The sequence below is a fragment of the Sphaerodactylus townsendi genome, linkage group LG04, assembly GCF_021028975.2.
Source record: "Sphaerodactylus townsendi isolate TG3544 linkage group LG04, MPM_Stown_v2.3, whole genome shotgun sequence".
Classification (NCBI taxonomy): Eukaryota; Metazoa; Chordata; class Lepidosauria; order Squamata; family Sphaerodactylidae; genus Sphaerodactylus; species Sphaerodactylus townsendi.
Genome location: NC_059428.1, coordinates 150,806,494 through 150,821,178, shown reverse-complemented (window position 1 = coordinate 150,821,178; position 14,685 = coordinate 150,806,494). Strand labels below are relative to the sequence as shown.

Genomic DNA, 14,685 nt, shown 5'->3' with positions numbered 1-14,685 from the left:
CTTGCATTCCTCTTTGCAATGGAAAGGGCCATTCTAATAAGGGTAGGAAATCACACAAGTTTTGCAATGCACCGGAAAACTTTCTCATTCCCTCAAAACAACGACCACATGGGGCCATTTGAAGTTGAGAAAATGGCCGGGCAGTAAGCTTAAGCTTCTCCCTGCGTGCCACGGTCCCAATCCAACTTGACCTACTCATCCATGTCCAGGCTCAGAATTTCATCAACACTTTGTTGCTAGCATGACCTGTTTCAGCTGCGAGGTCTCTGTAATGTGTGAATCCATCCTCAGAGACAAGACTGAAGCCTCTCGTCGTTCACCTGAATAATGGATTGCAACTCCTGGATCTTCGTCTTCAGCATTTCGTTCTCCCGCTCCAGTTCCAGCACCTGCTCCTTCTTGGGCCGGTTCTCGATGTCATTCTTGAGCTTCAGGGACTGGTTTCTCTCCAGCTTGCACTCCTCTTCCACTTTATTCAACCGGTGCTTCAGCTGGTCAATCTAGCAAGCCCCATTTATCATGCAGAGAAAGAAAGAGAGAGGAACGATCAATAGAAACACAACAAACATCTAGTAAACATGGTTCCCAGAATGAATTTCCACAGCACTTAACAGCACGTATGCAAACAACTTGTATTTCATGTCCATGGGGGTGATCTTCTCAAATTCCCACGTCCCAAGCAGCACTATGCCCTGTTAAGGCCGTAAGATGGAATCTCTAATTAATTTTTCATAAAAACTACTGTCCAAACAAGGGCAATTACTCTTTAAAGTGACAAATCGGCTAACCTAAAATATTTTCAAGAGACAATAAAATCATCGACCAGTTTCAGAAATTATGACCAAGCAGAGATGGGTTGTGTGTGAATGGCCACACAAGACTCATCAGTCACATCTGAGGATGTTGTCTGAACGGAGTCTTTTGGGATTGGCTACATTGATGCTCCATACTTATACTGGTTTTAGATCATTTGAATTATCAGGACTTTCCCCAATGGATTCTGGGAATCACAGCCTTGGGGAATAAAATGGAAGAATGGGAATGTTCCTTCCACCACAAGATTTCATGTGTCAGAATTCATTTCGTCAGATGCATTGGAGTGTAAATCAACTCAATAAATGTTTCTTAAATTCATAACGGGAATAAAAACTGTATTCAGTTGTATCCTGTCTCAATCAGTCTTCAGCCGGAAGGCGCAATAATAATAATGTTTGAATTTATATCCCCCTTTCTCTCCTGTAAGGAGACTCAAAGGAGTGTACCATCTCCTTCCCCCGCTCCCCACAACAAACACCCTGTGAGCTGGGTGGGGCTGAGAGAGCTCTGAAGAACTGTGACTAGCCCAAGGTCACTCAGCAGGGATGTGTTGGAGTGCACAAGTTAATTTGGTTCACCAGATAAGCCTCCACAGCTCAAGTGGCAGAGCAGGGAATCAAACCTGGTTCTTCAGATCAGACTGCACCTGCTCTTTACCACTACACCATGCTGGCCAAGCTCAAGGATTCAGGGGCCATAGGGGTAGGGGATGCAACAGGTGGGGCCAGATCAGCGTAAGCAGTGAGCCTCCAGCGAACATCTCCTTCTTGGACTGGGCCTTTTACATTACAGATGATGGAGGGCTGGTGTCATCCATGAATTCCACTGGACCTGTATGCTCTGGCCTTGGGAACCGTCTGGCCCAGCACTTTAGTCACTCAGGCTAGCTTGATTGGCTGCACACAGCTGGTGTCCAGGGTGGAGGCGACTGAAGGGAATATTCATAATAGTCAGGGAATGTTATAAAGAGAGGCCAATTTAAAATGAGATCTAATTAAAAAGAGTAATCAGCATTGTATTATGGTAGACAAGCATGGTGAGATTTTAAAAGTCTGAAGCAAGGTTAATAGATACAATAGGAAGTTATGGAGGGATATGTAATATAATAGCATTTATAGCAAACAGAGAATCTCAGGTTCCCTATTAAGGTGGTGGGAGTGGGAATGGTAAATACTTGAATTTGTTAATGAGCTCCAATGCAGCAATTTCCTATTGGATTCTCCCTTTGCATTTCCCTTCTATGAGAACAGTAACATCAGGGGAGGTTGTTGACAATTCGGCTGCAGATTCTTATTCTCATTTCACTCAATCACGTTTCTTTGAGTTCCTCAGTGAGGGACTGTTGGATTGGTTTATTTTCATATCACAGAATACTGCAAACAAACGTATCTGTCCCTTGAGTCACAGTCAGGGTAAAACAAAACAAGGATTCATGGTGGCTGCAAAATTGTGGGAATCTCCCCCCACAATGCATCTCTCACCTCTAGCTGAAGGTCTCGGCTTCTCATCACAGCCATGTTCTTTTCTTCACTCAGCTGGGCATACCTCATCGCCAGGTTGTAGTTCTCATCCTTCACTTTGACTAGCTCATCGTTGTAGTTGTTCCGTTCTTCTTTCATCTTGTTGTACCTCTCCTGGAAGGTCAGCAGCTCTATCTTGTTGAGTTTCATCTGTTTTGTCTCATCCTCCATCTGGCGGGATTTGGCCAGGAGTTCACACCGCTGAGCATCCTTGGTCTTGACCTGTTGCTGCAGCTTAATGATCTCATTCATCAAAAAGTGGGTGAGACCTTCATGGCCTTCCTCTACTAAAATAAACAGACAACGGTTGGTATTTTATCACTCCTTTCTGCTATATACTGAACCTTCAGTTAAAGGCTCCTTCTGTTGGCAGAAGGTTGAGAAAAGTGGTAAGTTACCAATACTATACAGTTCATTGCACTGACAGAAAGAGCTAGATGTCCACAGGTCTTATAAGTGGAATGTAGGGGGAAGAACCCAAAATGTATAGACCAGCCTAGCCTAGCAAATTCTCCCAGTCTACCAAGTAATCCCTGACTGTTTGCTTTTATCCTATATAACAGATCTTTTACATTAGATGGAAGTATTTCAAGATTGGGGTGGCAACCTGTGGTTCCACTTCTGTTCCCTCACTTCCCAAGGATTCTTCCCACCTGAGCTCCACGCAGGCACCTGTAAAATGTTATAGGAACATCAATTCTCCCCTCATATGCACAAATGTCATGGATCCAACTTACCAACAATGGTCGAAAACCGACGTGTTGGCTCCTTCCCAGTCACCAATTTGTAGAGGTCCGGGTAGGAGAACTCCAAGCTTTCTAAGAAAACCACATAGCCCCTTTCTCCTTTCGTATGAAGGATGTCCAGTAGCCGGCCTAGAGACAACCCAAATACATCACATCTTCAGAAAACAACTGAAGACTCTTGGTAACACAGAATGAAGCAGACCTGTTCCAGAGTCAACCTCTCACTTGGTTTCACCCTACCCCAGATCCTGCGTCTCATACCAAAGTTTCATCAGAATGATAGTTCCACCCCGACAGCTGAGTCACCAGGGTTGAAACCGGCTACAAAAAGCCCCCCTCGGTCCTACCTGCTCGGTTAATTTTGGAGAGCAGCATGGGAGAGTTGAGCACTTCATCTTCATCCTGTTCGTCAATGACCTTACACTGACGCAAGTAGGGGGTCAGCTTGGCTGGGTTGATGTAGCGGGTCAACATGTGCCGATTGCATTCCACATTCTCCCACATAGCATCCTCTTCATCCTTCAGCGTCTCTATGCAGTCATCCATCTTATAGCTTTCTTCCCTAGAAGAAGAAGAAGAAGAAGAAAGAAGAAGGAAGAAGGGAGGAGGAGGAGGAAGAAGAAGATGATGAAGAAGAAGAAGACGGGGAGCAGGGTCAGGACTGGGAATACGATCTGTAAATCAACAGCTTTGCACCCTGACTAGAGACAATTTATCAGGCTGCACCTTTTGTCTTTTTGGCTGTCAAGTCACATTTGACTCACGGGAACTCTAGGTGGGGTTTTCCAGGCAAGAGACTTTCAGAGGTGGTTTGCCGTTGCCTGTCTCCACGTCATGACCCTGGTATTCCGTGGAGGTCTTCTATTCAAACACTTGTCAGGGTTGATCATGCTTAGCTTCAGAAGTTTGACGAGATCAGGGTCTCCTGGGCCATCTAGGTCAGGGCCAGGCTATGCATATGAACTAACTTCTGTTCCCCAGGATAAATGATACCCACCAACTATATCAGGAGTGGTTAGTCCATTTCTTTATGAAGTTCATTCCCCCTTCATAAAAACATCACATGCCCTGAGGTTTCCTGATGTAGCCTCTTCCCAGAAACAGATTTCACGAGCATTTGCTTGGATTAAAAAGAGTTCCCTTCCCAGCACATGAGCCTGAAAGCAACCCTTGCTTCTGTTGACTTTGTAATGTCCTGTTGGCATCCCAGACAGAAACGTGGGCAGTGTCCTGGCCCTGGAAGGCAACAGTGTCCAGACCTGGGGGTTCCCAGTTCGAGACCTGGCAGCCCCAAACATTTTCGGTAATGTATTCTCGAAGGCTTTCATGGCCAGATTCAACTGGTTGTGGTGGGTTTTCTGGGCTGTGTGGCCGTGGTCTGGTAGATCTTGTTCCTAACGTTTCGCCTGCATCTGTGGCTGGCATCGTCAGAGGTGTATCGCAGAGACTAGACACAGTGTGTAACAGACTTCTCTCTGTGATACACCTCTGAAGATGCCAGCCACAGATGCGGTAAAGAGCTGAGAAACTATAAGAACAAGGTATCTACCAGACTACGCCCTGTGAAAACTCCACCCTGGCTGGTACATAATGTTGCCCTAGAGAACATGCCTGCTTTGGGGGTGGTGGTGGTGGTGGACTGTTGTATTACACCCTGCTGAGCCCCCCTGTCCTCTCCAGGCATCACCCCAAAATCTCCAAGAATTTTCCAACCAGGATTTGGTAGTCCTATTTTCCAGGCTTCGGCCTCTACCCTGAAAATCCATCAGCTCATTAACTGCAATTCTCCCCCTGCCAGCCAGTGAATTAATTTCTCGACTGTTTGCCGGGTGGTGGTGATGTGAGGAGGGTGCTTTGAAATAAACAGTGGGGGGAGAAGGGGGGGAGGAACTTTGCAGAGCTCAGCAAACACAAGGCTGTATCAGAGCACTCACTTCCTCAGATTTATCTCGGCTCTGCAAACAATAATGGCTCGGCTCTCTCTCTCTCTTTTTTAATGCATTCGTAGGACTGTCATGTGTATGCAAATTGGGATGGAAATTGAACAGCCCAGAGTCCTGAGACTTTGCCTGCCACATTCGCCTTTGCAAGGAGGCTGGGAGAACATCAAAGTAAGGGCTCTCATTATGCCTGTGTAAGGATAGAAGGAGGTGCATCCACCCTGTCAAGAGCCCTAAAATAACCCCAGTTATGCAAATAGGCCCATATGCTTCGGAGTCATAGAATCATGGAATCATAGAGTTGGAAGAGACCCCAAGGGCCATCAAGTCCAACCCCCTGCCACGCAGGAACACACAATCAAAGCACTCCTGACAGATGGCCATCCAGCCTCTCTTTAAAAACCTCCAAAGAAGGAGACTCCACCAGAGTCCGAGGTAGCACATACCACTGTTGAACAGCCCTTACTGTCAGGAATTTTGTCCTGATCTTTAAATGAAATCTCTTTTCCTTCACCTTGAACCCATTATTTCTGGTCCTAGTCTCTAGAGCAGCAGAAAACAAGCTTGCTCCATCAACATGACATCCTTTCTGTAGGGACGAGCCCCGCGAACCCAGCAGAGCGCAGAAAGAGCGCAGGAATGCCTGTGCCATCTGTGTCCTTCTGGGCGCCCACGCTCGCCCATCCCCCAGACCCCCCGTGAGTCACAGGTCATGAACTACCTGACTCACAGTCACCAGGTGTCCCAGACAAAGGGACAAAGGGGCGCTTGCCCCCAGGTATGGATTAGACCCAGACGCGAGCGTTTCCTCCCTTGCGTAGAACAACCCCATGATGTCATGTATCATATGATATTCTCCCGCTCTCCCGCCTCCCATATACGCCCCCATCGTAAACCCTAATAAAAGGTGCCAGGGACTAGCACATGGCAGAGTTGCCAGATCCACGGATCATGCTTCCTGCTGCTGGCTCTCTCCACCGGATGATATCTCCGTGTCTCGCCTCTTCCTTGCGACCCTCGCGGGCCGACTTCACTTTCAAATATCTAAATATGGCTATCATGCCATCTCTTAACCTTCTCTTCACCAAACTAAACATTCCTAGCTCCCTAAGACTCTCCTTGTAGGGCATGGATTCCAGACCTTTTACCTTTTTGGTTGCCCTCCTCTGGACCCGTTCCAGGTTGTCAATATCCTTCTTGAATTGCGGTGCCCAGAACTGTCCACAATATTCCAGGTGAGGTCTAACCAATGCAGAATAGAAAGGTGCAATTACATCCCTCGATCTAGACACTATACTCCCATTGATATAGTCATTGGAAAGAGGCATCCTTCTTGCCAACTGTCCATCTGGGGCCATCTCAGATTAGGAAGATCAACCACAGGGCAGGTAACAAAGGATCAGGTGATGTGAAAGAACTTGAGCTGAAACCCTGCAGAGATGCCGCCAGCGAGGGTAGCCAAGTCTGACCTTGATAGACCAACAGTGGTTCTATGTGGTTCAAACATCCTCTATGGAGGGTCCTTAACTCAGGGACAGAGGATTTCCTTTGTCTGCAAAAGATCATACTCCAAGTGCCTAACTTCTAGTTCCTCCTCATCCTAGCCTGCTCCCCTTTTGACTTTCTGCTTTGCTCCTTGGTGCCTGGCAGAATGACAACCACATTAATGACATTTTTTAAGCAAAGCATCTCAAAAAGACCCCGAGAAACTCAGTGAGTGGCATGACCAGGGAAGGGTCACAAAGTGACAAGGTCTGTCCTGGGCAAATAGGGGACAGCTGGAACACCTGCAAACACAAAACTAGGTGCCTGCAGTATCCATGTGTCCATATGTTCCACTCTGCTGCCTTCTCTGCGGCAGCCCAGGAAAGTCCCAGGCCAAACCTTGCCCCAGTCGTGAACCTTAGACATGCCCTTCAATAAGCCACAATGTCTGAGCCTCAGACTCTGCCCATATGGATTGGTAATCAGAGTCTATGAAGCTGCCTTGCCTTGGGCAGCCCAGGCTAGCTCGACCATCATCAGATCTCAGAAGCTAAGCAGTGTTGTCCCTGGTTAGTACTTGGATGGGGGACCACCACAGAAGACTAAGGGGGCTGTGCAGAGGAAGTCTAGCAAGCTGCCTCTGCTCATCCCTTGCCTTGGAAACCCCATCATAGGAGTCACCATAGACTTGATAGCTCACTTTCAGGACTGTTCTGGATGGCCCAGGATGGCCCAATCACACCAGCTCTCGGGCGGCAAGCAAGTCAGCCCTGGTTAGAACTTGGATGGGAGATCATGAAGCAAGACCAGGGTTGTGAAGAAGACGGGCAGTAGCAAATCACTTCCTTTTGTCTCTTGTCTCGGAAACCCTATGGAGCCACCATAAGTAGGCAGCAACTTGACAGCACTTTCTGCCACCATCAAGATAACGTCCAGGAAACACTTTCAGTGCTTTGTGCAATGATACAAATATGCGGTATTATTATTGCCATAACTGATCTTGCTCCTAACGTGGCCTGACCCCTCGTCCAGCTGCCTACTCTTTCTTAATCCTGCCTCCCACCCCTTCCCCTTCTTTTATTTTTGCAAAGAAGCTGACTTTGCTTTTGGCAAAGGACATCAACAAACGCAAATGGTTGGAACTTGCATTGGGCGTTGTGGGTTTTTTTTTCCTTTGAAGATAGCACATTTGCTCTCTGGCAGTATATTCCACAGCCTCTGATTCGAGTGCCACTTAAGCAACAACGCGACACCTTGTGAAGGCTGCCCGGGTACCATGGAAACCATGGTGGCGTCAGCCACAATTCACAGGTGTGAAGTCACTGTGGACAGACTGGAAACAATAGATTTTGGGCCTCCTGCCGCCTCTTTTTTTAAAAAAAAGAGGTATGGGGATAGCTACGACATCTATCGAATCGTAACCTTTCCCCACCACAGTCAATATGTGTAGCATAAAGTCCCCAATCCCATCTTCAAGCAACTGACTTCCAAGATCTCAATTGCATTGGAGGAAAACAACAGGCAGGTCCTTTTCTTCTTTAAATGGAAACCTCCCTCCCTCCAGCTCATCTTTCACAAGGATTAGTTGCTTTCTGATTCACTTGCGCACTGCCTCTGATTGAGCCAAACCACTTTGCGGCTCAAGCCCTGCTCTATTCTTTACGTCTTCTTTTCACGTGCGCGCCACTGTACTGATCAAGGAGGAGAAGTTGTGGGGGTATGAGGGGAAAGCTCTTCAGGCAGGAAAAATCAGCATGATGCAGTCCAGGCTAGATCTGAAACTTCTCTTGGAGACAGATGAAACACTCAGGAGATTATTATTATTCTGAAAAAGCATGCCTTGGAGAGACCTGGCAGAGAGCTCTGAAACCTGGAGTCTCACAGCCCAGGTGTAACGTATACACGCACTTACGCAATGAAATGTTCAGTGCCCAAAGGGTTAATTCAGAACTCCATGTGATTAGCTGTGAGATCTGCACAGCATTTTAAAGCCTGAGGACAGGAAGTTCTGAAAAAGGAAAGAAAAGAATTCTGTTGTGAGAGCCAGAGTGAACGGTAGCTCTGAGGCAGGTCTGTTCTCTGGAAGCTGAGGGCCAGTTCAGAATGGGCTACACTTCTCTGAATTAAGTGCCAGGAAAGGCAGAGTCCCGTAAAGGAATCTGTACCATAGTTCCTGGAGTTCAACGTAACACTGATTAAGCACACTGGTGGCCTGGTTATTTTTCTCTCTCTGAGGAGAACCCCATTCAGATATGAAGCAGTGAAGCTTCTAAGAATTGGGCTGTCTACCACCGGTAAAGTAAGACTTCGTTGGAAAAGTTCTCAAGGCCCGATTTGCTGTGCAAAAACACATTAATACAGAAAATTAGGTGGGGCCTGAGGAGCACCCGCAATTACAACAGAACTCCAGGCTACAGAGATCAATTCCCATGGAAAAAATTATTGCTTTGGAGGGACTCTATGACAACTCATCCATCCCCTTTTCAAGTGCATTCCTCCCTAGGAGCTACCCCCCAAACTCCAGGAATGTCCTAACTCATGTTGGCAACCCTAGCTTGTAAAAGAGTCATACAAAATCCACAAGAGCACCTCCAAAATCTTCCGCTTAGCACAGCCTCCTTGTTCATCCTGTTCTGCATGTGATGATGCATACTATCTTAAAATCAAAATCACACCAGGCCGAGTCAAATTTCTTTGGGACCTCCCGCTCAAACACAAGATTCCCATCACTGCTGGCCCTCGGCCCCTCTGACCGTCCAAATCACTGAACAGTAAAATTAGAAAGGAGAGAACATCAGGTCGGACCGAAATGACAACATAAAACCAAGTATGTGGCCACAGAGACTCCTCCACAGCGCCTCGCAGCCATGATTTAACAACCAGAAAGCCACGTTGGAGATGTTCCTATATAGATCTTGGCATGGACTTTAATTCTATTGACTCCACACCTAATAAATATGAATGCTTTATATTATGAGCTGGGAGGACTGTCAAAAAAACATAGGCCAGTGGGAATATGTTCCCAGCCTCGTTAATGAGACCGGCAAAGTATTTCATAACCATCTCGACATTATTCAGAATTGTACAATGCTCAGGAAACCACCTAATGTGGTAAAGCACTAATGAGTTCGACATATGAAGAAAGACAGACAGGAGGAAATGACACCACAACCTAATTTCACACACACCCATGGGGTTTGTTTTTGTTTTTCAGAAAAAAAAAATAGAGGGCTTCAGCAATGAGTTAAATGTATACGATATACGCCAACAGGGAAATCTGATATTACATCTATTCAGAAAGGACATCTGCTTAAATCATCACGAATGCAGGATTATAAAGTTGTCCACAGATAACAACCCCATTATCCCAGATAATGATCCTCTGAAGTTGCTAGCCACAGATGCAGGTGAAACGTCAGGAGATAATGCTACTGCAACACGGCCATACAACCCGGAAAACCCACAACCCCCTAGAGATTCCGGCCGTGAAAGCCTTCGGCAATACACATCCCTTGAGTTGCTGCTCAGTTTTGATCTTCTTTATAACATAAGCAGAGAATATGTAATTAAAACCATATTTTTATTTATTTAAAAATTACAGTCAGAGACCAGGGTGTACAAAGCCAACTAGTTGGTATTACAAGTGTTATTAAAACCAATACCAGGTAAAATAGTTCCCTATATTAACCTAAAATTCATGATTACATTTTTATGCTAAAATTAAAGCAGAGAATATTTCCTATCCAATGGCAACTGAATTCCTGCTGGATCTGACCAGTGCCCTAAGCAATTCCACATCCTATTTCACAAGACCGGAAGGCAAAATCCTCCATGGACCTGGTCCCACAAGGACTTTCCAAACAGGTCGATACACCAAACAGACTGGTGTGTGTGTGTGTGTGTGCCCTCAAGTTGCAGCTGACTTACAGTGACCCCTGCTGGGATTTTCAAAGCAAGTGATTTAAACAGAGGTGGTTTGCTACTGCCTCTGCAGAATCTTCCTCGGAGGTCACCCTTCCAGCCTTCCAAGCACCAAGCCAGTTTAGCTTCCGAGATATGACAAGATTGGGCTATAATATACCATTCCGCATCCCAAACAAGTTGATAGACATTTCACTGGTTTGTCCAACAGAATAGGGCAGTGATGGTGAACCTTTTTGAGACCGAGTGCCCAAACTGCAACCCAAAAACCCACTTATTTATCGCAAAGTGCCAACACGGCAATTTAATCTGAATACTGAGGTTTTAGTTTAGAAAAAAATGGTTGGCTCCAAGGCGTGCGTTACCCGAGAGTAAGCTTGGTGGTAGTTGGTGGCTTTGCTTTGAAGCAGCTGTGCAACACTTTGAACAGGTGAATCACGCTCCTAGGAGGGTTTACTCAGAATCAAGCCCCATTGCCAGCAACCAAGCTTACTCCCAGGTAAAGGAGTAAGCACAGGCACCAGCCCTCCCAGCCGAGTCCTCCCAGCCGAGTCCTCCCAGCCGATTGAGGGACTGGAGCACCTTCCCTATGAGGAGAGGCTGCAGCGTTTGGGACTCTTTAGTTTGGAGAGGAGGCGGCTGAGGGGGGATATGATTGAAGTCTACAAAATTATGCATGGGGTAGAAAATGTTGACAGAGAGAAATTTTTCTCTCTTTCTTACAATACTAGAACCAGGGGGCATACATTGAAAATGCTGGGGGGAAGAATTAGAACTAATAAAAGGAAACACTTCTTCACGCAACGTGTGATTGGTGTTTGGAATATGCTGCCACAGGAGGTGGTGATGGCCACTAACCTGGATAGCTTTAAAAGGGGCTTGGACAGATTTATGGAGGAGAAGTCGATTTATGGCTACCAATCTTGATCCTCCTTGATCTGAGATTGCAAATGCCTTAACAGACCAGGTGATGGGGAGCAACAGCTGCAGAAGGCCATTGCTTTCACATCCTGCATGCGAGCTCCCAAAGGCACCTGGTGGGCCACTGCGAGTAGCAGAGAGCTGGACTAGATGGACTTTGGTCTGATCCAGCTGGCTTGTTCTTATGTTCTTATGTTCTTATGCTCACTGCTGTGCGCGCACGTCGTGCCCAGCAGCCCAGGCCAGCCTAGATATGTGTGTGTGGGTGATTTTCTGCCCCCCCCCCACATGACGAACTCTGTGCGCGCGTGCCCACAGAGAGGGCTCTGAGTGCCACCTCTGGCACGCATGCCATAGGTTCGCCACCACTGGAATAGGGCAATGCTGCCCAGTGATGCTCCTGGGTGCCCATTTACTTCTTCCCCAGTATCACTTCCTGGCTTTTCTCAGCCTTACTGGAGAGGGACAGTATCTCTATAGGAAGCACAGATTCAGAAACACCTGCTTCCAGAACAGGAGTGTACTCACCTTCCAACTAGAGTTTCCAGGCCTGCGACTGTCAATCCCTGGAGAAAAGTGGAGGTGAGACATGAGGAAGGGGAGCATCATGATGATATCGCCTCCAGGGAAGGGATGTCACCATGATGCTCTAGGAATCCCTTTGAATTCTATGGCAAAGACTGTAGAGATTGTAAGAGTTGGCAACCCGGAAAGCTTGCTTGTAACTCCCCATCATTTTTGTGGGACCTCCCAATGTTTTGTAATTGGACCTAGTCCCTGTGATACCTAGTTCTGTGATTGACCCCCTTATTTAAAAGGGGGTTGAGGGAGTTAGGGATTTGGCCCGACAATGTTTTAGTAGTGTAAAGAAGCAACTTATTATAATTTTTGATGTGTTTGTTCTTAGTGCAATTTTAATGTTTTCCTGAATTGCCCTGGGACTTTGTGATAAGGAGGCAGGTGGGGAGAAATAATCAAAATAAACAAACTATGAGACAACTCTGGAAGAAGCAAAGCTGAGATGTTACACCCTCCAACCCAATGACTAGGGATTTACTGCTCAGACAGACTGGTTTGCCCATGCTCCTGCCATTTTGCTTAGCACCTCCCTATGCATCTACCCCGCGTTTCCCTCAGATTCAGAAATCGACAGGCGGGTTTGCATTCTTCCAAGTCTGTTAAAGTCAACTGTTAAAGGAGCAGCAGTGGCGTAGGAGCAGCAGTGGCGTAGGAGGTTAAGAGCTCGTGTATCTAATCTGGAGGAACCGGGTTTGATTCCCAGCTCTGCCGCCTGAGCTGTGGAGGCTTATCTGGGGAATTCAGATTAACCTGTACACTCCCACACACGCCAGCTGGGTGACCTTGGGCTAGTCACAGTTCTTCTGAGCTCTCTCAGCCCCACCCACCTCACAGGGTGTTTGTTGTGAGGGGGGAAGGGCAAGGAGATTGTAAGCCCCTTTGAGTCTCCTGCAGGAGAGAAAGGGGGGATATAAATCCAAACTCTTCTTCTTCTTCTTCAACGGATTTAGAAAGGTACAACTTTCTTTAGAACTGCTCAGTTAAAACTCATATATTCAATCAACAAGATGCTTGCATGATTTAATACCATATTTACTGTGAAGGCTTCCTCCAAAGAATCCTTGCAATTGTAGTCTGGCGTAGGGCTAAGAATTTTCAGGATAGGAGAATGGCGATTGAACCACTGTAATGCTGTGAATCAAAGGTGTATTTTCCTTCCAAAATGTTTGAATGAAAGCTCGCTGGTTCTTAATGCTCTTCTATCTGAGCCTCAGCAGGATAAGACCGATGCTAAGTATTTTGGTCGTGGTCCTACCTATAATTCCTTGAAGAGAAAACAAACACACTTGTAGCACTGGAGTTACTTTCTAGTATACATCTTTTGGATGTATACATCAGATATACTTTCATGTCTAACCCCACACTCCTGTTCAAAACTATTCTGTTCAAAATCGTTCAGCTGGGAGTAACTCAGCACAGGACTGTACTACAAGTGTGATAATTTAACGACACTTCCTGCTGCTAATGTATTTTTAAATCTTTCCTGTTGCTAATGTATTTTTAAATCTTTCCTGCTGCTCTTTGTAATGTATTTGGTAGTTGCTCCTCACACTTCTCTTTGGCTGGCCTTCCTATATCTCGATGGTTTACTTGTGGTAGCAAATTGCAGTAGCAATTATGTGCAGAGCAAAAACTACGTTTTTATTTCCTTCCCGTGAATTACGCCCTCCTTTCGGCACAAGTCTATGTTTTCAATCCAGAAACGTGCTCAAGCTAACTGGTTCAACCACTGCCAAAGGAGTACAGAGCCTGGCCCTGAATCTGGTCTTATATTGCATCAGGCCACTGATTCTATCCGTTGCCTTCTCTGACTGGCAGCTGCTCTCCATTATCTCACATCACCAGCTACCTGATCCTTTTAATTGGAGATCTTCCACACAAAGAAGAAGAAGAGTTTAGATTTATGTCCCCCCTCATAAGGAGACTCAAGATGGCTTACAAGCTCCTTTCCCTCCCCCCTTCCCACAACAAACACCCTGTGGGGTGGGTGGGGCTGAGAAAGCTCCGAAGAAGTGTGACTAGCCCAAGGTCACCCAACTGGCGTGTGTTGGAGTTCACAAGCTAATCTGGTTCATCAGATAAGCCTCCACAGCTCAAGGAGGAGGAGGAGGAGTAGTTTGGATTGATACCCCACCGGTAAGGAGACTCGAGGTGGCTTACAAGCTCCTTTCCCTTCATCTCCCCTCAACAGACACCTTGTGAGGCAGGTGGGCTGGGAGAGTTTGGAGAGAACTGTGACTAGCCCAAGGTCACCCAGCAGGAATGCAGGAGTGCGGAAACACGTCTGGTTCACCAGATAAGTCTCCGCCACTCAGGTGGAGGAGTGGGAAATCAAACCTGGTTCTCCAGATTAGAACCCATCTGCTCTTAACCACTATACCCTGCTGGCTTCTTCTAGTCTCTTCATTCTAGTCCATCTGATTCCTTGGATGCCACTCTAGGAATTCCCCCAGTCTCTAAGGTAAAGATGATAGAAATTGGGGAAATTCCTAGGGCACTGTGGACATGGCAGCCAAAAACGATGATATTGTATATGTGGCACCATTCCCACTTCCCTGCCGCATTCTCCTGCTGCAAGACCACCAGGGGCCAAAGCCCAAATGGATGTTTCTGAGATATTTTCAAAGGGAACTCTACACAGACCACCTTACAGTAGTCCAGCACTTCTTTTCCTCTCGTTTCCCTTCCCTTAAAGTATTGCCATTCAGAAATGTATTTTTTTAGGAACTCAGGCAAGGTCTACACGAGACTGGCAGA

General features: G+C 46.6%; 1 protein-coding gene across 2 annotated transcripts in view; it reads right to left on the bottom strand.

The window, feature by feature from the left end:
* Window positions 1-14,685, bottom strand: part of CARD11 (caspase recruitment domain family member 11) — a 72,513-nt gene that overhangs the window by 44,912 nt on the left and 12,916 nt on the right. For both annotated transcript variants that reach the window (XM_048495412.1, XM_048495413.1), the window contains exons 2-5: window positions 3,430-3,644; window positions 3,074-3,211; window positions 2,298-2,623; window positions 321-500 (exon numbers count right to left, since the gene is read on the bottom strand). In XM_048495412.1, coding sequence (XP_048351369.1) covers window positions 321-500; window positions 2,298-2,623; window positions 3,074-3,211; window positions 3,430-3,628 — 843 coding nt within the window. In that variant the 5' untranslated portion in view covers window positions 3,629-3,644. The remainder of the gene's footprint in view (window positions 1-320; window positions 501-2,297; window positions 2,624-3,073; window positions 3,212-3,429; window positions 3,645-14,685) is intronic.